This window comes from Eleutherodactylus coqui, chromosome 13 (assembly GCF_035609145.1).
Source record: "Eleutherodactylus coqui strain aEleCoq1 chromosome 13, aEleCoq1.hap1, whole genome shotgun sequence".
Taxonomy (NCBI): domain Eukaryota; kingdom Metazoa; phylum Chordata; class Amphibia; order Anura; family Eleutherodactylidae; genus Eleutherodactylus; species Eleutherodactylus coqui.
Window position 1 is genome coordinate 84,592,086 of NC_089849.1, and position 23,585 is coordinate 84,615,670.

General features: G+C 46.7%; 2 protein-coding genes and 1 long non-coding RNA gene across 3 annotated transcripts in view; 2 read left to right on the forward strand and 1 right to left on the reverse strand.

The window, feature by feature from the left end:
• The window catches only part of NPB (neuropeptide B), a 116,998-nt gene that overhangs the window by 80,632 nt on the left and 12,781 nt on the right, over nucleotides 1-23,585 (forward strand). The gene's annotated exons all lie outside the window — the stretch shown is intronic.
• Nucleotides 291-14,879, reverse strand: LOC136588359 (uncharacterized). Its single transcript, XR_010787568.1, has 3 exons — nucleotides 14,748-14,879; nucleotides 10,009-10,107; nucleotides 291-971 (listed from the first exon to the last, which is right to left on the reverse strand). It is a non-coding gene; the product is annotated as an uncharacterized lncRNA (long non-coding RNA).
• ANAPC11 (anaphase promoting complex subunit 11) lies at nucleotides 14,878-21,183 on the forward strand. Its single transcript, XM_066587509.1, has 3 exons — nucleotides 14,878-14,992; nucleotides 15,069-15,187; nucleotides 20,662-21,183. The coding sequence occupies exons 2-3, from the start codon at nucleotides 15,079-15,081 to the stop codon at nucleotides 20,805-20,807; spliced, it is 255 nt and encodes an 84-aa protein (XP_066443606.1). The 5' UTR covers nucleotides 14,878-14,992; nucleotides 15,069-15,078; the 3' UTR covers nucleotides 20,808-21,183.

Consider the following 23,585-nt stretch of genomic DNA (forward strand, 5'->3'; position numbering starts at 1 on the left):
TTTTGACCGTTGACAGCGAATTCCACGTCTGGTTCTGCATCTAGACGGCGTGACTTTACAGAGAGGTTTAAAGGGGAACAGTCAAAACCTATACAGCCCATCGCCGCGGCGATGTCAGCAGATACAACGCTCCCCGCGCCCCAATTCTTCACGCTACCAGCACATCTTTTCACCTACTTCTACATCACCATTTACGTGTGTACAGCCCTATTGTGCTCTATGGGGAGCGTATTCATTGTATACACAACGCCGCTATGAGACAAAACGGGGAATTAAAGATAAATGTCAGACTGCAATGAGGTCCTCTGTTGTTCCTCCTGGCATCACTATACGCATATAACGTCATATCCACAGCAGATGCAGGTCACACATGATTGCTGGAAAGCGCAAACTCAAAGGATTGCTGTTCAGTGTCAACATGTCCGCCGTGGGGGTGAGGGGACATAAGTCACTGGTCCCATTGCTTTAGATTACAAGAAATAGTCGCTGGTTGACCATAACTAGTCTGGTGTAAAGTCGCCGTTGCTCATGCAAATTTGTTCAAAGTCATTCAAATTTGGAGCCCCCTCTGTGAAGGAGACCTCCGCACGCCACTAACGAGCAATCAGTGCTCTACGGAAATCAAATGAGTGCGACATTCATACACCGCAACGACCGCTCTGTACGACAGCGGCTCTGATGGAGAGTTACAGAATCAGTGGCACTGTGTTAGTCGGGGGTCCCTGAAGTGGGACCCCCAGCGAGGAGACAGTTATGGCTGCTACTAATGATCAGTTCAGATGTCGTGTATTGGAGACGTGTTCCATCTGTGATTATATTCCAGGACCATCAGTATAATTCACGGTACCTTTTGCTTGCTCAGTTACGCACGGCACACGGACGCACTGATTGACACGGCCAATTAGTCCCAGATGGGTTCCTTTTCCTGTGGACTTGCAGTGCTTCCCACATCTCATTGGCTTCTATGGGACCTTTAGGGAACAAATATGCAGAAAAATAAAGCACATTGTATCTATTGTAACTGAAATGTGAAGAAACTCAGTGAAATCAGAGGCCTCTACTCTATAATCCCCCTGTGAGACCGGCCTGAGGGGGGGAGGCAAATGAAAGTGCCCCCCGCTGAGAGCGGTATGGCCAGGACTTGTTGTGACAACACTAGTATGGGGTGTGCCCGGGCGGGGAGGGCAGCCTGGGGGGCCGGGCACTGCTCTACTGTATACAATGCAACAGATTTCATATACACAGACATTCTGGACATCATATACCATAGCTCAGGGCTCCCACCTCCAGTCCTCGGGGACCCCAACAGGTCATGTTTTCAGGATGTCCTCAGTATAGCAGGGGTGATGTAATTATGGTCGGCGCCTCAGACATTGCCACAGATGTTCTTACTATAGGAGATCCTGAAAACATGACCGTTGGCGGTCCCTGATGACTGGAGTTGGGGACCCCTGCTTTAACTGGTGCAGATCTGATAATCCAGAACAGACTTTCTGGATTATTGGATGCCAGAATAAAGAATGAATTTCCTGCATTGTTTCCTAATCCTCTCAGTGGATTCCAGGCCGGAGTCTCCTGAGGGGAACAATGGGGAATTAAAAATGTCTTATTTTAGCATCACCTAATTAAGGCGCAGCAGGATATTGTGATAATAAGCTACATCAGGGGAGATTATATATATATATATAGGCCCCTGGCTACAAATCTCCCCAATGATTACACAGATGGGGGTCATTCACATGTAGTACATATGTAGTTTTTACACTTGTAGTGCGCAGTGCTAATAAAGCCCATTGGTTGACATGAGGCCATTCGGACCTGCGGCTTTCTCATGCACGACAAAAATGGTGGCATATCCTATTGGGTTGTGTAATACACCCCATACAGACTATAGGCTTATTCAGATGGGCATATATCGGTGGGGTTTTCACGCCCGGCCTATATACGCTGCCCCTCTCTGCAAGGGGCAGCAGTGCACTCAGCTCCCACCCCCTCTCCACCATTTGCAATTGAAGGGGGCAGGGTGAAACTGAGCTTCGCTCTCCCATTGCAAACAGTGGCGAGGGGCAGGAGCTCAGTGCACTAGCCCCCCCGTCCCAGCCCGCCTCTTTCCCTTGCAGAGAGGGGAGCGTAGATCGGCCGGGCGTGAAAATCCCACAGATATATGCCCATCTGAATAAGCCCTATGGGTGATTACCATATGTAGCATATACGCATGTTACGTGTGTATTTACTGGGTACGGTGAGTGGCCCTAGCACCAACATGAGGGCCCGACGCATCCTCACTATTATCTACTGTTCCCCATTACTCAAAGAAATTGACAGAAATTCCAAAACTGCAGCAGAAACTCAGAGATGGGAACTATTTCCAGTAATTACAGCCCTAAGATACTCCAATACGTATCCAAGGAAGCCCTTAGTTTTCACATCTGCGCTGTTATCTCAGTTGCTCGGCTCTGACTCCGGAGCACCACAAGTATCGGCCCCCAGTGACTATCATGCGGGTCCTCCAACCCCAACTCTTCCCAGATGGAATAATGTAATGTATACCCTCCTGCATCACCAACAACACAACTATAGGGGCTCTCACACCGGCGTTAGGGTCAGTTCGGGGTTTTCGTCTCTCTTTTTCATTTTGGAGGAGAGACTGAAATAGAACGGATCTGTTTTTTCCCCATTGACTTCAGTGGTGTTTAAAAAAATAATGGAAAGCAAACAAAAGGCTCCCGTTCGCTTCTCTTCCATCCGGCTTCAGGTTTTATCGGATGGAACAATAGTGCAGTCTGCAGCGTTACTTTTCTATCCAAAAAACAGAAACTTGATGCAAATGGAAGGATTTCCGTACTTTTTAAACCCCTTTGAAATCAATGAGGGAGTAAATGGATGTTTTTACAGTTTTTTACCAGTTTCTGTCCTCCAAAAAGAGCGATGGAAACCCTGAACTGTCCCTAACGCAGCCGACGAGGGGCGTTTAGATGGGCAGATAATCTGCCTGTGGACATGAAACACCAACACTGAGCAGATGATGACAGGTGTGAGGACAAACCACCGTTACTACATCCGGATGGCATACCCCGGTAGCCCCTCTCCCAGTTTATAGGAGCCGCCGAGCAGAGAACATGCTTGTGCCCACATACGGTAGATCACCCGACAAACCAGCATTAGCTCATTTTTCGGCTGATTGCAGGCGCGTTCAGATAGGCGTATGAACGGACATACGGACATTCGTGTCCGATCGTTGGCCACAGTATGAGGGCCGTACCTCACTAAACAGCCATAGGCCATTACATAGGCACAGTGCCCTAAAGGGGATGTATGAGCTGTATTGTGACTCATTATAAACCAGGTGCTGAAACATTATCTATTTATCTTATTCTAATTCTAATTGTTATGCTGTTGTCGGACTATGAGCTTTGCTGTAGAGATGTGCAGCCTCCTGGGCCCTTCACACAATGGAAGGAGGGGGCCCATTGACTGCTATGGCATTCTGTTGTAGGTCATTGGAGGTGATTCTGACCTATTGTGAATAGTAGATCCTGTTATCTGTTACCATTATACTCCTGTCTGTCATACTGGGAGGGCTGCTGAAAAGTTTTCTCTACAGGAGCTATTAGACTATTGGTGATCGGTGTGAAAAGTGCAAGAATTTAGGTGTTTTGTTGACTATAGATCATCACATCACAAATTACAACTAAAGAAAAATATATTTACCATAAATACCTGATTTATACAATATGGCATATTCTGATGGCACTTTTCTTTAAGAAAAAAAAGACCTGAGATTCTTCCTTGTTGTCTATAACCGCCCATAGACATCATTATTCTAGTACATAGGCTTATGAGGGTTTGTTTCTTGTAGGGCAAGTTGTAGTTTTAAATGGTACCATTCAGTGTATCCTATATTGTAGTGAAAAACGTAATTTAGGTGGGGTGAAATGGAAAAATAAAGCAATTGCGCTTTTTTTGGTAGGCTTAGTTTTTATGGCATTTAGGGCTTATTCACACAAGCGTTTTTACAGCCGGCCGATATACGCTACCATCTAACTGTCTTCCCCTTTCTCTCCCTAGCTCTCTGTCTCTCTCCTCCCCTTTGGCTGTTTGCAATGGGAGGGGGCGGAGCCTAGCAGTTAAAATGAGATACACACTTTATTTTACGGGTCGGTACGGTTATGGCAGTACCACATTTCTTTAGGTTTTTATGTTTTACTACTTAAAAAAGTTTCTTTTACTTCCTAAATCAATTCCTTTCCATCGGTACATTCTGAGATTCCTAACTATCGTGTCATAGCTGGAGCTGGGTGGGGGCCTGTTTTGTTACAGGGCAGGTTATAGTATTTATTAGCACCATTTTGGGGTACATACTTCTATTTGATCATTAAAAAAAAAATACATTTTTGGAACCTGGCGTAACTATTTTTTTTATATAGGATGGTCTCTTCCAAGTAAACACTGTGATATTTTAATGGTTCGGACTTTTACGAGCATGGCGATACAAAAAATGTGGTTTTCATTGTTTAGAATTCTTATGGGAAAAAGATGTTTTTTTGAACTTTTAATTATTTTTACATTAAAATATTATTAAACCGTTGTCTACTTTTGAACTTGTGATTACTTGATCGCTCATACTGTATACTGCAGTATTTCAGTATTACACTATATAGCAAATTTCAGTGTTGCTTATACCCTGTGACAGGCTCAATGCTGCTGTGCCAACCCATCGGCACGCCATGATTGTATGATAAGGGGGCCAATGGGGCAAAGGAGGAAACCCTCCCTGCAGGCTGATTGTTTTGAGCACTACACCTCAATAGTTAAGTGTTGTGATCAGAGATGATGCTAATCACGGCAGAAGTTGGTGATGATCAGGAACAGCCGATAACCAAGGAAACAAGCGAATTCGCCCCCAAGCACACTCCATACACTCTTTGGAACCACATAATGTATATTTAAAGAGGCATTCAAGGCCTTTTTGGTCCCCCCCCCCCCATCCATCAGCGGATCACGGACCCCGCTGTCACTGCAGCGGGCCGCACGTAGTCATTGGTAGTCACAGCAGGAGTGACAAATTCACTCCCATTGAAATCAAAGAGAGCTCCGTATTTCTTTTACGCTTCTCTTATAGTCGGGACATTACATCCTGTTCTGACCATAACGGAACCAGGAAGTGTAAGTACAGCGCTCCCATCGATTTCAATGGAAGTGAAGCCGGAACTCTTTCTTCCAGCCATGACCATTGAGGACTACATAGGGCCCGCTGCAGTGAGAGCGGGGCCCGTGATCAGCTGACGAACGGGGATCCCAAGTGGCAGATTCCTGTTCATCAAGTACTAATGACCTAACAGAGGGCAAGTCATCAGTTCAAAAAACCTCTAATACTTTCTTAAGTGCTGTGATCAGGAAGTGGTTAAGGTGGATATACACATGAGAACGGTGGCCTGAATTGGCCGATTTTGGCTAATTGTGAGTGCCAGCAGTTGAAAATTTTACACTATCGTCCGCGATGGCAGACGGGTGGTCAGAGATGCGAATTGTTGTTCTGAAAAATGTTTGCCATTTGCTACGATATTGCAAATATATGGCATAAAGGTCTGAATTGAGACCATCTTATAATGGTAATGATATTTCTTTATATAGGGGCAACATATTACACAGCGCTTTACAAATCAGAGGGTGCATGAACAATCAGACATTCATACAATAGTGAATAAGTGAACAATGGGGTGAGAGCCCTATTCACAAGAGCTTACAATCTGAGGAAATAAGGATGACACGAAGTAAAAGAGTTGTTCTGTACAATGGCCATACATGAAGCTGTAAGAGCCAGTCACAAACCAGTATATGCAGATATAAAGCAGCTAAGGGCTCTTTCACAGGGGTGGAGGCGATTTTCGGGTGACCTTATCACGGCTACAGTGCGACCGAAAATCGCGTGAACAAGCTAACAAATCTCCCGTTTGTGCGTCCGGTCAGACGGCCCACGTGCGGCGAGTATACGCTGAGCCCGGGATACCGACGGGCGGGAGAGACTGGTTAGCTCTGCTAAACTGCCTCCCCGTCAGCTCTCGGCAAGGGGAGAGACAGGGCGGGAGCTAGTGAGCTAAGCTAAGCAACTAACTCCCGCCGCGTCCCATTGCAAACAGCTGGCAAGGGGTGGAGAGGAGGAGGAAAGGTGATGGAAGTTTAGCAGTCATATTGCTAAACTCCCTCCCACCTCCCTTAGCTCCCATGGGAGTCTATGGGAGCCACCGCTGTCTTGCGGCCAGAAGACAGTTCCTGAACTATCTTTTCTGGCGGGTGTAAAAACACCCCACCGGAATGCGCTATCTTGGCCGGCCGGGTGCTTTTACGCAGCAGGAATATGCCCATGTGAACTGATGCATTGTGATCCAATGCATCAGATGGGCAGCGTATATCGGCCGGGCATGAAAGCGTGGCCAATATTCGCTCGTGTTAAAAAGCCCTTAGAGTATATGAGGGATACTGTGGAAAAAGGGGTCAAGTTCTGAAGCAGAATAGTAGAAATGGGGTAAAACGGAAAAAGGTAAGATTAGCAAATGCGATAGGCCATTCTAGAGAGATGTGTTTTAGGGTACGCTTAAAATTGGATATTGGTAATTAGTCTGATCCCCTGGGGTAGCAAATCCTGATGCAACTCCATACAAATCGTGGAGACCGGAGTGGGAGGGTCACAGTAAGTGGAACTTGTGCTGCGTTTAGGCATAACAGTTCATTCAAAAAACTGTTAAAATGAGCGAAAGGGAATGATCATCACTCGGTCTAAACATGAGCCAATGACAAATGAGAATCATTCGAATCATTCACTTTTCATTCGTTGTTCAGTTTCATCGTTGGCTCATTCACTTCCTGCTGCGTTTAAGCACTCTGCAAATGTGAAACGCTGAACGAGAAGTAAATGATGCGCAACGACGATCTGCCTGTCTAAACAGGCTTCACGAGTTAGCAGCGACATCACTCGTACATTCAAATGAGAATCGGCTCGTCTAAAAGGGTCATTAGTGCAAGATCGTTAGCGGAATGGATAGCACAGGCAGGCTGGTAGACAGATGAGGCAGCACAGAGTGCGGTGCAGCATTGTGGAGAGTGAGCAGTTTATATTGTGTTATATAGTGGACGGACGACCATTGCAGGCGGAGGCATCAGGGTAACTGCTGGACAGGAGGGGGGGGGTCTGGAGGCAGGATTTGGGATGGATTGGAGTGGGGAGAGTTTAGTGAGTGACAGCAGCCAAGTCAGTGGATCAGTGCAGCAATAAGAGTTTTGTTATTTCCGGAGTGAGAAAAGATGGATTCTGGAGAGGTCTTTGAGCTGCAGGTGACTGAATATAGGGAGCAAAGGAAAGATGAGAGTCAAATATGACCCCCAGACAGCGGGCGTGCAGACTAGAAGTTACGGTGGTACAGAAACACGAAAAGTTCAGTTTTGAAAAGAGAGGACATGATGCTAGAGACAGCGGACAGACAATCACTGGTGTGTTGTAGAAGTGACGTGACATCTTGGGAAGGGGTGTATAAATGGGTGTTGTCCGTAAGGTCGGGGCATCAACACAAAAATATCGATAGTATCGACTATCGCTGAACAAACTATCGATTATTGTAAAATATCAGTGGAAAACTATCGATATTCCGATATATCGACTTTTTAAAATGCTGTGTAAAAATAAAACAGGTCTGGGGCTAATAAAGCAACAAATCAGCCAAAAACATGTAAAACTTTAAACTGTTGAATTTATTATTAACTTATAACTATTAATAACAGGAAAATAAAAAATTACAGATGAAACATATAAATAAAATGAGGTGTATGAGAAGTTCTTTACCATTGGCCCCAATAATCGTTATCTGATGAGCCACCAAACATTAATTTGCTGCCGGCTCCCCCTTCACAATGCTGCTTCCAGCAGACATCATTTCACCAGCTTTTGATAATATTCTTTCTGCAGGAACCGAAGTAGCGACTACAGAAGGATATTTTCTACCAAGCGGGTACATATGGAGTAGGTTGGCATATTCCCCTCCATATTTTAAAGGGATTGTCTCCTGAACGTCTCTCTATGCACTGTGTTCACGTTAGACGCTGATCGCACAACATGTCACGTCTCCTTTTCTGGACACGACCTTGTACGTTCAGCGCAGCCCTCCATCTTTCATTTAGAAAGCCTTGCCCACAGCCATCGCGTTAGATGTAAGCGTTCAGAGCCTGCGTCTAACACCATGAACAAACGCATGTGGAGGAGGGCCGAAGACCCCACTATTCTGAGAGTCGTTCTGCCTGGAGCAAACCTTATTGGTGACAAAGAGTCACCTGACACTTTCCAAAAGTTTCTAGAACTTGTTTATAAGTTCATTAGTGCCGCGAGCAAAACTACATCCTGTACAACACAAAGGAAAGGGCGGAATGTAAAGAAGGAGGATCTGGTCACCGGACCACAAGACATGTTACTACTTTACAAAAATCAATATTATATCGCCTTAAACTATCGATGTTACCGATATATCGGACAGAACAATATGGATGGAAAGTATCGCCAAAGCATTAGCCATATATCGGTTTTCGATGTCCCAACCTTAGTATTTGGGCTGTTTATAGTGGCAGGGCCACAAGTATGTTGACTGGTGGTTATATTAACGGTGACACACTTTATGGTACGTTCCCGCATGCTATAAATGATCTGCACTTTCTGAGCTGAAAATCCACAGCATTTACAGCAAAAATCCTCATGGAGGAATCCCTAAGGCCTCATGTCCACGGGGAAAGTCAGGCCCGCTACGGAATCTCCATGGAGAATCCGTAGCGGGTCCGTCCTGCCCCGCGGACATGAGGGCTGAAAAGAAGAATAAACTTACCCGCAGCAGACCGGGCAGTTCTTCTCTTCTTCACGGCCGGATCTTCTTTCTTCGGCCGGCGGATGTACTCGGCACGCCGGCAGCATGCCGCGCGCATGCGCCGCGCACATCCGCCGGGCCAAAGAAAGAAGATCCGGCCGTGAAGAAGAGAAGAACTGCCCGGTCCGCTGCGGGTAAGTTATTCTTATTTTAGGTCTCCCACGGATCCGGTCGGCTTCCATAGAAGCCTGCGGGAGCCGTCCCCGCGGGAGACCCGCACCTAAATGGAGCATGGTCCATTTTTTTTCATGCTTCATGGTTTTTTTAATTCACTTTTATTGACCATCCGCAGGTATTTATCTACCCGTGGGTGGTCATTGCATCCCTATGCAGTGCGGATCTGCGTGCGGGTGATCCGCTGCGGATTTTAAATCATATTTTGCCCGTGGACATGAGGCCTAGCAGAAGTGACATGCGGTTTGGGTTTTAAATCCACAGTGTGTCAAATATTTGCTGCAGATTTTTCACTGAGAATTTCACCTTTTGCTATAGAAAGAATGGAATCTGCAGCTAGTAAACAGCATTTCCACACTGATAAGCAGCAAATTCCACAGCGGATCCAGTACACAGGGTCGTACAGGGTACTCTTAGGATACGGATGGCTTTTCCTTATCAGACCGGTGTGGCTCCAACTAGCACTGCGGCTCCGGTTTATTGAAGGGACTGGCACTCCAGTTTATGCTAGGGCCTAATAATTGCCCAGGCAGAGCTCTATACATTTTGTAGTGGCCATGCCTGGTACTGCAGACGAGCCCCTTTACAGTAAACAGGACTAAGCTGCAGCAGCTGGAGTTGGACTCCCACTGATTTGATATTAATGGCCTTCACTATGAACAGGTCCCTAATGCTAAAGTCCTAGGAAACTGCTCTAAAACTCCATGTACGCCGTGAAAAACTCCATCCTGTACATACATGTCATGGTGATCACGCAGAGGCCTGACAGCCAGGCTTCCACCGTGATGCCTGAGATCAGAGAGAACTCCAATCACTGCTGTTTAAAGGGAGATTCCGGTGATCCACATTGAAATGTATGTGCTTCATAAGGCAACAACATGTAGTTTTGCAATTTAACTTGCTTTACAAGGCGGCTGACACATTGATTCACCTGCGGTCTCCAACCTGCTCAGCTCTCCATTGGTAGCCAACGGTTACGTCCTTTACGCTCCACTGTTTACTGGTCGGGCACGCTCAGTGCCTTCACATTCTGTAATGATGACAGATTGGACAGTTGTGAATGCACACTCCTCAGTAACTGGCAGTGGGGCATTGTGGGAGATGTAGTCTATGCACTCCCAGACGGCCAAATAAAATAAAGTGGAAATCAACAGCTGACTGGAAAGCAGCGATGGCACAGGTTGGCAAAAGAAGGTACTGGAGTTCACTTTGATGATTGAGATGGATGTTTTGTATATGTGCAAACATTACAGAAATTTTGCTTAGTTTCCAGAATATCCCTTTAAAGGGGTTGTCCCGCGCTGAAACATTTTTGTTTTTTTGCATAGGCCCCCCGTTCAGCACAAGGCAAACCCAAAGGATGTGTTGAAATAAAAAAAAAAAAGTACTTACCCGAATCCCCTCTCTGCAACTTCTTCCTTCTTTTCCTCCAAGATGGCCGCCGGGATCTTCACCCACGATGCACCGCGGGTCTTCTCCCATGGTGCACCGTGGACTCTGTGCGGTCCATTGCCGATTCCAGCCTCCTGATTGGCTGGAATCGGCACTCGTGACGGGGCGGGACCAGAACGCCGCTCGTGCCCGGACCGACCAGAAGGGAGAAGACCCTTCTGCGCAAGCGCGTCTAATCGGACGATTAGACGCTGAAATTAGACGGCACCATGGAGACGGGGACGCCAGCGCAGGGAAGGTGAGTATATAACTTCTGTATGGCACATATTTAATGCACAATGTATATTACAAAGTGCATTAATATGGCCATACAGAAGTGTATAACCCCACTTGCTTTCGCGGGACAACCCCTTTAAGTCCTTTGATGCAGCGGTCAGTAGTAACTGCAGCATCTAAGTGGTTAGCAGCTGGTTCACTACCCAGTCATCTCCAACCCAATGTGACTGCTGGGTGTTGATGATTGCTATAGCAGCGGGAGACCTAACAATGACCTGTGGGTCTGCCGCATATAAAAATTAATAAACAGCATGTATGCAAGTACTTGGATAAAAATGGAGTAATTAACCACAACCAGCATGGGTTTGTAACAAACAAGTCATGCCAGACTAATCTAATTTCCTTCTATGATAGTATCACTGACTGGGTTCATCAGGGAAATGCGGTGGATATAGTTTATCTTGGCCTTAGTAAAGCATTTGACCAAGTATCTCATACCATACTTATTAAAAAATGACCAAATATGGGATTGACAAGGCAACTGGCTGAGTGATCGTACTCAAAGAGTGGTCATAAATGGCTGCATATCCAAGTGGAAGAATGTATCAAGTGGGACCACAAGGCTCTGTCCTAGGCCCAGTGTTGGTCAACATATTTATAAATGATCTGGAGGAGGGAATCGATGGGCAACTGATCAAATGTGCCAAAGACACAAAGCTAGGAGGGATAGCTAACACTAGAGAATAAAGAGAGAGTATTCAAAAAGATCTAGAAAAGCTTACACAGTAGTGGTGGTGGGGGGGGGGACTAACAGAATGGTATTTAACAAAGAGAAGTGCAAAGTCCTACATCTGGGAAAGAAAAATGAAAAAAAGCAGATACAGAATGGGAGGAATTGGGCTAAGCAGCAGCACACGTGAGAAAGACTTGGGTATACTAATAGATCATAGACTGAACATGAGTCAACAGTGTGATGCAGCAGCCAAAAAGGGAAACACAATTCTGGGATGTAGTAAGAGAAGCATAGAGTCTAGATAGTGAGGTCATTATCCCCTTTTTGGCTGTCACAGTGCAGAGGGATCAGCTCTATTCTCATTTGCGCAAGGAAAGACTAGAAGCAATGGGATGAAACTGAAAGGGAGGAGACACAGATTAGATATTGGACAGTGAGGGTGATCAATGAGTGGAACAGGTTACCACAGGAGGTGGTGAGTTCTCCTTCAGTGGAAGTGTTCAAACAGAGGCTGGACAAATATCTATTTGGGATGATTTAGTGAATCCTGCACTGAGCAGGGGGCGGACCCGATGACCCTGGAGGTCCCTTCCAACTCTACCATTCTATGATTCTATGAACTCCAAACAAACTGAATAGAAAGCAATAAAAAAAATGTTTGTACCCCAAAATGCTATAGATGAAAATGTCATCTCATCACGCAAAAAAGTAAGCCCCCCCCCCCAAACACACACAGCTCTGGTGATGAAAACTAAAAAAAAGTTACGGCTCTCAGAATATGGCAGTTTATAATTTTGTTTCCTGTATAAAAATAAAAAATAAATAAAACCCAAAAGTCTTCAGAATAAAACTTCATAAAAGCGTTCAAATATATTATTTGTATCCCAGTATGGTGACATTGTATTCCTCCCTCCCCAGTGGCTGGATATTAACCCTTTCCAATCCACTGTCTGACGTCTGAAGACATTATGATTTAAGGCTGTACAGCTCCGATGTTGGAAGACGTCCGTCGGGGTTCTCTTACTGTATATTGTCAGCCTCTCTGCTGTCAGAGCCTATCCAACGTGTCATCTCATGCAGTACTGGCTTTAGCCAGCAGATAGCGCCGTTGTATAACAGCAGAAAAAGAGTAAGCCCCCTAGGAAAACCGGGATACAAATTGGATTGGAAAGGGTTAATAACCTAAATGGTGCTTAAAAAAATGTTCTGGAATTTTTCTTGAAAATGTAAATAAATCTGATAGGCGGCCATTTTCTGCTCACACAAGTTGCGCAAAATACATATGCAAGAAAAATCGCATCATGTTCTATATCGGTCGCGTATTACATGCACAAACACGCCAAGATAGTACATGGCAAGTGGCGGCACGCAGCAAATACGCAATGTCATTGCATGCTCGCTACGTGCCATGCACGTGCGGACGGCACGCTGTTCGGTACATGCTAAATGTTAATTATTAACTGTCCGGATTAACGGACAGAAAGGTGATAAAATAAAAGGCAGCATACTCCTCTGTCCCCGGCTAGGCCACTCCCACTGACCCACCCACAAACGGCCACCAGACGTCAGTTGGCCACTGCGGCCAATCAGAGGCCATCCAAACTCCTGGCATGAGTGCTCACAAATTGAGCCCCATGATGCCAGGAGTTCACAGCGGAGGAAGAGGAAGCAGTGGAAGCCGAGCACAGATTAGTCCGCCGCCTTTTATTTTATTACCTACCATACTACCCCTTTAAAGGGCCAGACACCTAAAAAAAAATTTCTTTTTAAACCTGGGTGGCGGGAAACCATAAAACTCCTCACACCCCCCTCACTGATCCCCGCTGTTCTCCACTTCCTGCTGCAGCAGCGGCATCCTGACAATGGGACATGTGACCACTACAGCTAATCACAGGCAGACACGAATCAGTGATTGGCTGCAGCGGTCACATGTCCCTGGTGTCGGTGACATCACTGCTGCATCAGGCATGTAGAGGAGAACAGAAGCCGCTGGGATCAGAAGCGAAGTTATGGTACTTACAAACCCGGATTCGCGCCGTCCGGAGGCTCTGACCGATGGCGCACTCTTAAACTTCCGTTTTTTTATGAGCGCAATGCAGTTTTGCAAAAAAAAAAAAAAAAACCCACTTCGGGATGAGGATCAGCTGGGATGGCCGCCCGGCAGGTAAACGTGTCGCGAGACAACCCCCTCAGGCTCCTTCTACACGGAGCGATTAACCACCTGCACGCGCGAATGGCGACAGAGTTCGCTCATAAAGCCTGATTATACAGGCATCATTTCGCAATTTTGTTCGGAATTCGTAAATCCTCCGCATTCACCACACCAGCAAGTGCGACAACTCAACGATCCGCGTTCACGTGCGACAACATGCGACTATTATTACGCCTGCTTGAAATAAACAACGAGCGCGGAGCGAATTAAATGAGTCGTCCAATCGGTGGCCGTTTTTACACGGAACGATTATCACTCAACTTCGCAGTCAACGGCTTTCTTGAATGATCTCATCGTTGCGTGTAAAAGAGCCTCGGGCTTATTCACATGATCGCATTTAAACTGCATCTCGTGCGCAAAATTTGCGCGCAACCTGCAGTGATGAGAAGCCATTGATAAAGTATAACACGATGCCCATCAGGCAAAACCGAGCGTAAATACGCTTACACCCGCGTGACACCGGCCCTCAGACCGCCTTCACATTAGCGCAATTTACTGTCCATAAGGCTACATTCACAACAGCAAGTGCGATATTGAGGCGGGCGCAAATGTGTGTTTCTTCACAGTTTGCATAAAGGGATCGCCATGTCTTCTACAGACGGCAATGTCAGTCGCCGCGCGGTGTGCGCTGAAAGCAGTGGGCGGGGCGTTCTGAACGTGCGGCGACTCTTTTCTCCCCCCGCGAACGTAAATGAATCCATTCAGAAGGAAATATTTTTCTTTTTTTGTGCGAAATTTGTGTGCGTCGCCCAAAATACGGAAAATATTGTTCATGTGACTGCGCCACTGTTGATCAAAAGCGCGCCCGTATTGTTAGCGCCCTCCGCAGGCTTCAAAGCGCCAAATTGATGCAAGCGGGGATTTTAGAGGACGGATTTTCTAGCCCTGGTATGAATAGATGCATGGAGTAACATTGGCGCTGCGTACAGGGAAAAAAGAAAGATGGAGGCAAACTACATTCCAGAGGAACACTTCAGGCACCACATGTGGGTACAGCACTGGGCATGCCGCCGGCTTACTCCTCCACTAGCATCACCTGTAAAATACAATGTTTTACCCTCTGAAACAACAGTGAGCCGCTGGGGGGCGTCGCAGCATCACACCACACGTTCACATTGCGGCCAGTACTGTTTTCCCGCCTCACGCTCCGCGCTCTCCACGAATGAGCTCTCAGCATAGGTATTGCCCACATCAATCATGGCCGCCCGGGAATCTAACGCCTCAGAAGCCACGCCCCCCGCAGACGTAACTAATTGAGGATGTGGATGGCTGGTGTGAGCAGCAGGCAGGAGTAGCTGATCTGTAAGCGATAACAACCATGGTGTGACGTAAGGCTGACGCTGGGCCGGGGGGTAGACTGACGTTGTGTATATTACAGAGGCGGCAGGATGAAGGTTCACATTAAGGCCTGGAATGGCGTCGCCTCATGGATGTGGGTAGCAAATGACGAGAACTGCGGGATCTGTCGGATGGCCTTTAATGGCTGCTGCCCGGACTGTAAGTATGCGCCCCCTGCCGGCTATCAATGAGACTCGTGTGGTTGTTATTATAATGGGGCACAAGGATTATATGGCGGCTCACAGCCCGGCGCTGCGGGGACCTGCCCGTACTTTATACTGCAGGCAGCACGTACAGGTATCCACAGGCTGTCAGCCCCATCCGGTGACTCCTCCTCTTCTCGGGTGACTCCTCCTCCCTGTGACTACCTGCTCAGCTGCTTCCAGCCATATGATGGCAGCGCATTCTAAGTACCATATACACTCATAAATGTCCCTCCCCTGTTGTATCACCTCTAGCTTGGATACAAGATGTGATACAGACAGGCATGGAGGCTCTAGTACCCTGTTGTACCGCCTCTAGCTTGGATACAAGATGTGATACAGACAGGCATGGAGGCTCTAGTACCCTGTTGTACCGCCTCTAGCTTGGATACAAGATGTGATACAGACAGGCATGGAGGCTCTAGTACCCTGTTGTACCGCCTCTAGCTTGGATACAAGATGTGATACAGGCAGGCATGGAGGCTCTAGTACCCTGTTGTACCGCCTCTAGCTTGGATTCAAGATGTGATACGGGCGAGCATGGAGGCTCTAGTACCCTGTTGTATCGCCTCTAGCTTGGATACAAGATGTGATACAGGTGGGCATGGAGGCTCTAGTACCCTGTTGTACCGCCTCTAGCTTGGATACAAGATGTGGTATGGGTGGGCATGGGGGCTCTAGTACCCTGTTGTACCACCTCTAGCTTAGATACAAGATGTGATATGGGGGCATGGAGGCTCTAGTACTCTGTTGTACCGCCTCTAGCTTGGATACAAGGTTTGATACAGGCAGGCATGGAGGCTCTAGTACCCTGTTGTACCGCCTCTAGCTTGGATACAAGGTTTGATACAGGCAGGCATGGATGCTCTAGTACCCTGTTGTACCGCCTCTAGCTTGGATACAAGATGTGATACAGGCGGGCATAAAGGCTCTAGTACCCTGTTGTGCCACCTCTAGCTTGGATACAAGATATGATACGAGTGAGCATGGAGGCGCTGGTACCCTGTTGTTCTGCCTCTAGCTTGGATACAAGATGTGATACGGGCGGGCATGGAGGCTCTAGTACCCTGTTGTACCACCTCTAGCTTGGATACAAGATGTGATACAGGTGGGCATTGCAGCATACAGGTTCCATGTGATATCTTGCAGCATATTGCTCCACATTTGCTGTAACTGAGCCTCTAGATCATTGTTTTCCCAGCTCCAGTCTTCAGGTCATGTTTTCAGGGTCTCCTATAGTAAGAGCACCTTGCGTCTTGGCAATGTCTGAGGCGCCAACAAGAATGACTTCACCTGTGCAATACTGAGGAAATCCTGAAAACATGACCTGGTGGGGTCCTCGAGGACTGGAGTTTGGAAACACTGATCGGGCAAACCTATAGGCTGGTGAAGTTGGCCTCCCAGATGGTCCCATACATTTTCTATTGGTGATAAATCTGGCGACCGGGCAGCCACTGAGGTGTGACAATGTTGTGGGGGCTCCTGTGACCCCCTTGTGTGTGCGGCTGAGCATTATCCTGCTGGAAGCCGCCATGACAGGAACACATGTGGCTGCGGGATGTCCTGAACATATTGCTGAGCGGTCATTGTCCCTCGTACCACTACTAGGTGTGACCAATTGTTGTATGTGATGGTCCTCAGACCATCATACCAGCAGGGGGCAGTGTGCCGCTCCACAGCAAAGTAAGGACTGATGCACTCACCCCGATGTCTCCAGACACGAACACAACCGTCATCCGTGCCCAAACTAAACCTGGATCCATCGCTGAAGACAGCCCGGTTCCACTCCATAGCATCCAGTTTCATTGTTTATTACACCACTGTGAATGGAGGCGACGGTGGGGGTCAGAGGCCGTACATGTAATGGGCGCCGTGAGATCAAATGCCGTTCAGCCAAGAACCTCTTGTCTACTGGTGGTCTGTAGGGGGCGTCCTGAGCCCGGTCACCTTGTGTACCCTCACACATCCACTGGTCCCAACACCTCCTAACAGTCTGGTCAGATGCTCCTCTCTACTGGTGGTCTGTCGGGGGCGTCCTGAGCCCGGTCACCTTGTGTGCCCTCACACATCCACTGGTCCCAACACCTCCTAACAGTCTGGTCAGATGCTCCTCTCTACTGGTGGTCTGTCGGGGGCGTCCTGAGCCCGGTCACCTTGTGTGCCCTCACACATCCACTGGTCCCAACACCTCCTAACAGTCTGGTCAGACCCTCCTCTCTACTGGTGGTCTGTTGGGCGTCCTGAGCCCGGTCACCTTGTGTACCCTCACACATCCACTGGCCCCAACACCTCCTAACAGTCTGGTCGGACGCTCCTCTCTACTGGTGGTCTGTAGGGGGCGTCCTGAGCCCGGTCACCTTGTGTGTCCTCACGCATCCACCGTTCCCAACACCCCCTAACAGTCTGGGCAGAACGCCCCGGTGGGGGACAATTCATCGGGGCTGGTCCTCACTTGTAGAACTGAGCGGCACCCGGTCAGGAGCGGGGATGTCTCGTTGTAATGATTTAGCCTTGTGCAGTGTAGCTTGCCATATAAGATCTTGTTCTAGTGGCCCATTCAGACGTATGTATGCTGCCCATGTGTTTCATGAACAGCCCACAACCCCGATAATAGCCTACTTATATGACCGCTCTTCCACGTGGACCGTGCTGTCTAGTGCAAGTTGTGCCAGAGTTTCTCGGGTGCAGCCCGCATATGACTGTCTGAATATGGCCTTAAAGGGACCCGTCCCATCCCCACAGCAGTGCTGTCAGGGGAGGTAATGGAGCCGGGTGCTGTGTGGTTACACTCATCCCATCCAGCGGTGTTCCCTACTGAAGTCCCGGCGGTGCACAAAAATCGGACTCTTTTCAGAGTCCTGTGTGTGCGCTCTTCTATACAAGTCTATGGGAGAGCGCACTCACGAGGGCTTCGCCGGGACTGCAGAAAGGGGCACGGCTAGATCCAGGGAGCAGGTGAGTATTAGAAATAGGTCGCCCAGCTCGCTGTCACCTCACTTAAAGGAGATGTCCCGAGGCAGCAAGTGGGTCTATACACTTCTGCATGGCCATAATAATGCACTTTGTAATGTACATTGTGCATTAATTATGAGCCATACAGAAGTTATAAAAAGTTTTATACTTACCTGCTCCGTTGCTGGCGTCCTCGTCTCCATGGTGCCGACTAATTTTCGCCCTCCGATGGCCAAATTAGCCGCGCTTGCGCAGTCCGGGTCTTCTCCTGTTCTGAATGGGGCTCCGTGTAGCTCCGCCCCGTCACGTGCCGATTCCAGCCAATCAGGAGGCTGGAATCGGCAATGGACCGCACAGAAGCCCTGCGGTCCATGAAGACAGAGGATCCCGGCGGCCATCTTCAGCAGGTGAGTATGAAGACGCCGGACCGCCGGGATTCAGGTAAGCGCTGTGCGGGTGGTTTTTTTAACCCCTGCATCGGGGTTGTCTCGCGCCGAACGGGGGGGGGGTTTAAAAAAAAAAAAACCCGTTTCGGCGCGGGACATCTCCTTTAACAACTTCATAACTTAGTTTTTGGTGCTGTGGGGACGCGACCGCTTCCCCCTAACGTACAATTAAGGACACTTAACCTATAATCTACGACTGATGAGATCATTCACACCAATGTTTGGAAAGGTGTCCAAAATTGGAGATTTGTGTTTAAAAAAAATAAAAAAAAAGATTATTTGACCGAAAATTGTCTGGACTTTCTATGACTAAGGTTGGTTTCACATGGTCGACAAAATCATGCTATTTTATTTTTTTTTTTGCACCGCGACAGTGCTGAAATCACATGTATGTGAAGCCCGTGGTTTCCAATAGGCTCCTTCACATTAGCAAGATTTTGTATTGTGGGTTGCCAAATTTTGCTGCGATTTGCGAGGTTTTGTAGCCCATGTTGCCCTGTGGAGCCTTCCTTTCAGTTGTGATGCAACTTCTACAGTAGGAAATCCTACTGTAAAAGCCCTAAAATAAGCCCTAGCTGCATAAATAAAAATACATCGCCTTAGAGGCGCTGTCAGGTTCACCGCGCATCTCCTCAGATCCCCGGCAGACTTGCTTGTAGTTTTCCCTTAGTGATTCCTGGTCAGGAATTAATGGCTGCGATTGGTTCATTGAGCGCTGGCTCTGTTTGGCGCGGCGCTGAAGAACCAATCACAGCCAGCACTTCCTGGAGGCGGGTTTTTTCAAACTCCTGACCAGGAATCGATGAGGAGAAAACTACAAGCAAGACTGCCTGGGACCTTATTTTTGAGGTAGGGCTTATATTTCACGCTTGTTAGAGGTCTGATACTGATCCGATGAACAATCAAAATTACACAATTATTCAGTGTAACTGCATGCCAAGTGAACGATATATGATTGCTATGTTATCGCTGGTTAGACACAAAGATAATCGCTTAAACTGCCGCATGACTGAACGAATTGACCACATTTTTGCATAAAATTACATGCACATATAAAGGCTCGATTTCCCTCATTCGCTAAAGTAAACTTTGTAGAAGTAGAACTAGTTGTTCGCTCAGGTGGGCGTGTGTTTATACGAGGGATTACCTGGCTGGCAGGATTCCATTGACTTCTTCTGGCAGAGTAAATAATGTACTCATTGTGTATGAAAGGCAAACACAATGAGTACATTGTTTAGTCGTCAAGCTGCTCAAAATATGGAACGATTTCCATTCAAATGCAGAGAATTTTGAACATCCTTACAACTATTTTCATGCCAGCTAAACGAGAAGCGCACAACTGCCCGCGTTTACACGTAACAATTATCACTCCCTTTCAGCCTTTTGGACAAATTTTGAGCAATAATCATTGCGTGTAAAAGGGCCTTTAGTCTATTGAGGAACACCACAATCAGCCTGATAACAGGGAACAATAAAAAAAAAAACGTGCAAATACTTCAGGTTTACATTTTTTTTGTGGCATACACAATATAGGTCAGGTCCAGCCAATCATCTCATGCATATGGCGGCCAGCTCTGCTCCAACACAGACGTTAGGGGACCTGCAGCAGCTTTCTCACCTCATTACATTCAGAGCACCACCATGCTCAGCCGTGCATACATGTACTGTATACGGAGGTCTGGGATGAGATGGCTCTTGATCTAATGTATATGAGGAGCCTAAGACTAATTTCACATGGGCGAGTGCGATATCAGGCCGTGAAACGTGGGCGGCCAAGCGAAATCTTCCGTGTGCTCCACCACCGTTCAGTGACTGAGCGTTGTACCCATGTGACATCACAGGAGCCATAATCGTTGGGACGGCAATTGGCGCTAAGCGTCCAACAGTTGTCCCATGTAGCAGTACCCTAAGTTTCCATACGTCATCCCTGCAATGAGTACATACAGGTTCTTTGCTTTTCTTCAGATTTTCCTGATTCTCCTCAAAATGTTGCGTATTACCATGACATCCTTTGTATTCTCTCTTCCTGCAGGCAAGGTACCCGGAGACGACTGCCCCTTGGTTTGGGGACACTGTTCACACTGCTTCCATATGCACTGCATCCTAAAGTGGCTCAACTCACAGCAAGTGCAACAGCATTGTCCCATGTGCCGGCAGGAGTGGAAGTTCAAGGAGTAATACACTGCAGTACCTGCAGTACGTGGCAGATATGCTGGTGATTCTAGTTCCAGCAGCCGCAGAGTCCCATATGGTACTTTAATTGCCGGCATGTAAACTTTCTATAATGGGCACCAAAGTTTACACAACTTGTATAATGTACAAAGGGAAAGTAAAGACTGGTTTCCTCCTGAAGTGTCTCTACTAGGACTGTTCCGTGGACACCCCTCCATCCATACACTTCTGCCATTCCAGGGGCCAGCTCCTCCATCCCTCTGGAACCTATTCTGCATGTAAATTGCCAACACTTCATACTTTGCAATTGAATTACCTTTTTGTTTGTGACAACTGAAATTTGTAATTTCCAGTTGTAAATTGAATAAAGGACATTGGCGCATTCCTCGCGAAAGGTGAAACTCCTACTTATTGACATGAGAAATGGAATTATTTTATTCTGCAGCGATGAGCCCCCGCAGAAAATAAGGGGGGGGGGGGGATTATCCTGCTTATATTCATGGACAAGAGGTCACGTTTCTTCCCTTTTCCAAGTCAATCGTCACATTTCTTAATTTTATGATTTCATCAACGTCATTTAGTATCCTGAAATTAATCACTTTACTGCTAAGTGTTTCTTCAAGCATATTTTGAAAGAGGACCGTCGTGTATAAAAGCAAAGTAATTAGATATTACTCCGATTTAAAGGGATCGTCCTACTGTTAAATGTGATTGTTCCCAGCAAGAGAAGCCAAGTAATCTTGTGTATATGATACCTTTTTAATAGCTTTCAAAAATACATAGCGTGCTTTTGAACCTACGCAGGGTTCTTCCTCAGGCGTAACGAAATAGATCCGAACAGGCATGCATATATATATATATATATATATATATATATATATATATATATATACACATACATACTTATGACAAGGCACAGACATGGATGTGATTAATTTGCACTTCAAGGAATACTACAACAGGATGAGTAAAGAAATAAATACTTAAATACTCCAATGATAAAGATGTGAAGGTTTTATGGTCCTTGAATTAGTGTTAGGGGGTCACCAGGCCAGAGTGTTATCTGTGCTATAAATTTCTTATACTTCCCATTCACACATGAATCCTCTTAAAGAATTTAGCCTTCTGTTGAAAGTATCAAAAGTTGTTATAAATTTGTACTCCCAAAGTCTTCTATGGCTTTGTGATTTGAAATTGCCTTTAAGTATAATAACTTGCATGTTAAATCGTACATTACTCAACAAGTGGGGGAGAGGTGAACAGGAGCGCAGTTTGTAACAAATGGCATAGTCCTATATTATGCCATCAATGGGCGGCCAACTGAGCACAAAAACAAAGGGACTGCAGACTTAGTCTTTTTTGTTTAATGACAACGAGAGCACTACTCTTCTTCGTGGCTGCATCTAGTATTGCAGGTAGTTTATTCTCAAACCATTCAAATCATTGACTTTTTTTTTTCTTTCCAATCAATTATGGCATTGTGCTGTCCTAATGGCATCACCAATGTGCTGATCTGCAGATAATAGTTGACTGGAGAAAAGTGAATGGTACCTGACTCACCGGTACAGTGTTATGCTGGTAAAGAACATGACTAAGATGATGTATTCGCTAATTATCCTCCATGGGTTGATTAGTGTTTGGTTTGACATTAAACATGTTATAGGATTAAGAGGGGTGAGCTCATCGATTGTTACAAACTTTCTTTTGAAAGTTCTTACAGGATGACTAAACGGAATGCCCTAGAGGAGATGTCTCACTACAACTACTATGTTGTCCCGAAAATAAGACCGTGTCTTATATTAATTTTTGTTCAAAAAGGTTTAACTTTTTTATATGTATAGCTGCTTGGACACTATTTAATTTGACTTTTTTTAATTAACTGTTAGCAGGGCTTAATTTTGGAGTAGGGCTTATATTTCAAGCATCCTCAAAAAGCCTGAAAAATCATTTTGCATCCTCAAAAATTCTGGAAAATCATGCTATGTCTTATTTTCAGGGTATGTCTTATTTTCAGGGAAACAGGGTAATTATCTTGTCCATAATTTAAAGAAGCTCTCAAGACAAACTTAAAGTCGCCGCAACCTGTTGAGTGGTAAGGGCTTAAAGGTTGTGCAGATCTCTTTTATGCTTTTATTTCGGTTGCGTTCTTTTCAGCCTTCACTTTAATCTCTGGGCGTAGTGTAAAAAAAACCCCCTATTTATTACATGATAGCTAAATAATACCACAGTAAGATATTTATGAGGTAAGGTTTAGGGAAATTAGGTGTCATGATGAGAGATGAGCGAACATGTCCGTTACGGACACATCCGCACCCGGACACCGGCTTTGCCGAACACTGCAGTGTTCGCGCGTAAAGGTCCGGGTGCCGCCGGGGGGCGGGGAGATGCGCGGTGGCGCGGGCGGCAGTAGCGGGGAACAGGGGGGAGCCCTCTCTCTCTCTCCCTCTCCCCCCCCACTCCCCGCCGCACCCCCCCGCGCTGCCACGGCGGCCCCCGAACTTTTTTCGCCCGAACACTGAAGTGTTCGGTGTTTGGGCGAAAAAGGGGCGGGGCCGAACGTGTTCGCTCATCTCTAGTCATGATGAATCATTACCCATGCCATTTCCCCCGAGGAGTTGAGTCGTGTAAAGTTGTCCTGAAACATGAGAGCAATTTCTCATGATTAAGCGTTAAACATGCACGCTCGGCTTGGTTGAGGTTGTGCATTTCATTGGGGAACCGGGAATAAGTCACTGACTGGTTCCTGACGTTCAGCGTCTCTGCTTTGGGGACAAAAGATTTTTC

What these genes read in the sequence shown, in the direction of transcription:
- ANAPC11 (XM_066587509.1), top strand. Translation starts at nt 15,079, where the DNA reads ATGAAGGTTCACATTAAGGCCTGGAATGGCGTCGCCTCATGGATGTGG. An exon ending in TAATGGCTGCTGCCCGGACT is followed by an intron (nt 15,188 to 20,661) that starts GTAAGTATGCGC and finishes CTCTTCCTGCAG; the next exon opens with GCAAGGTACCCGGAGACGAC.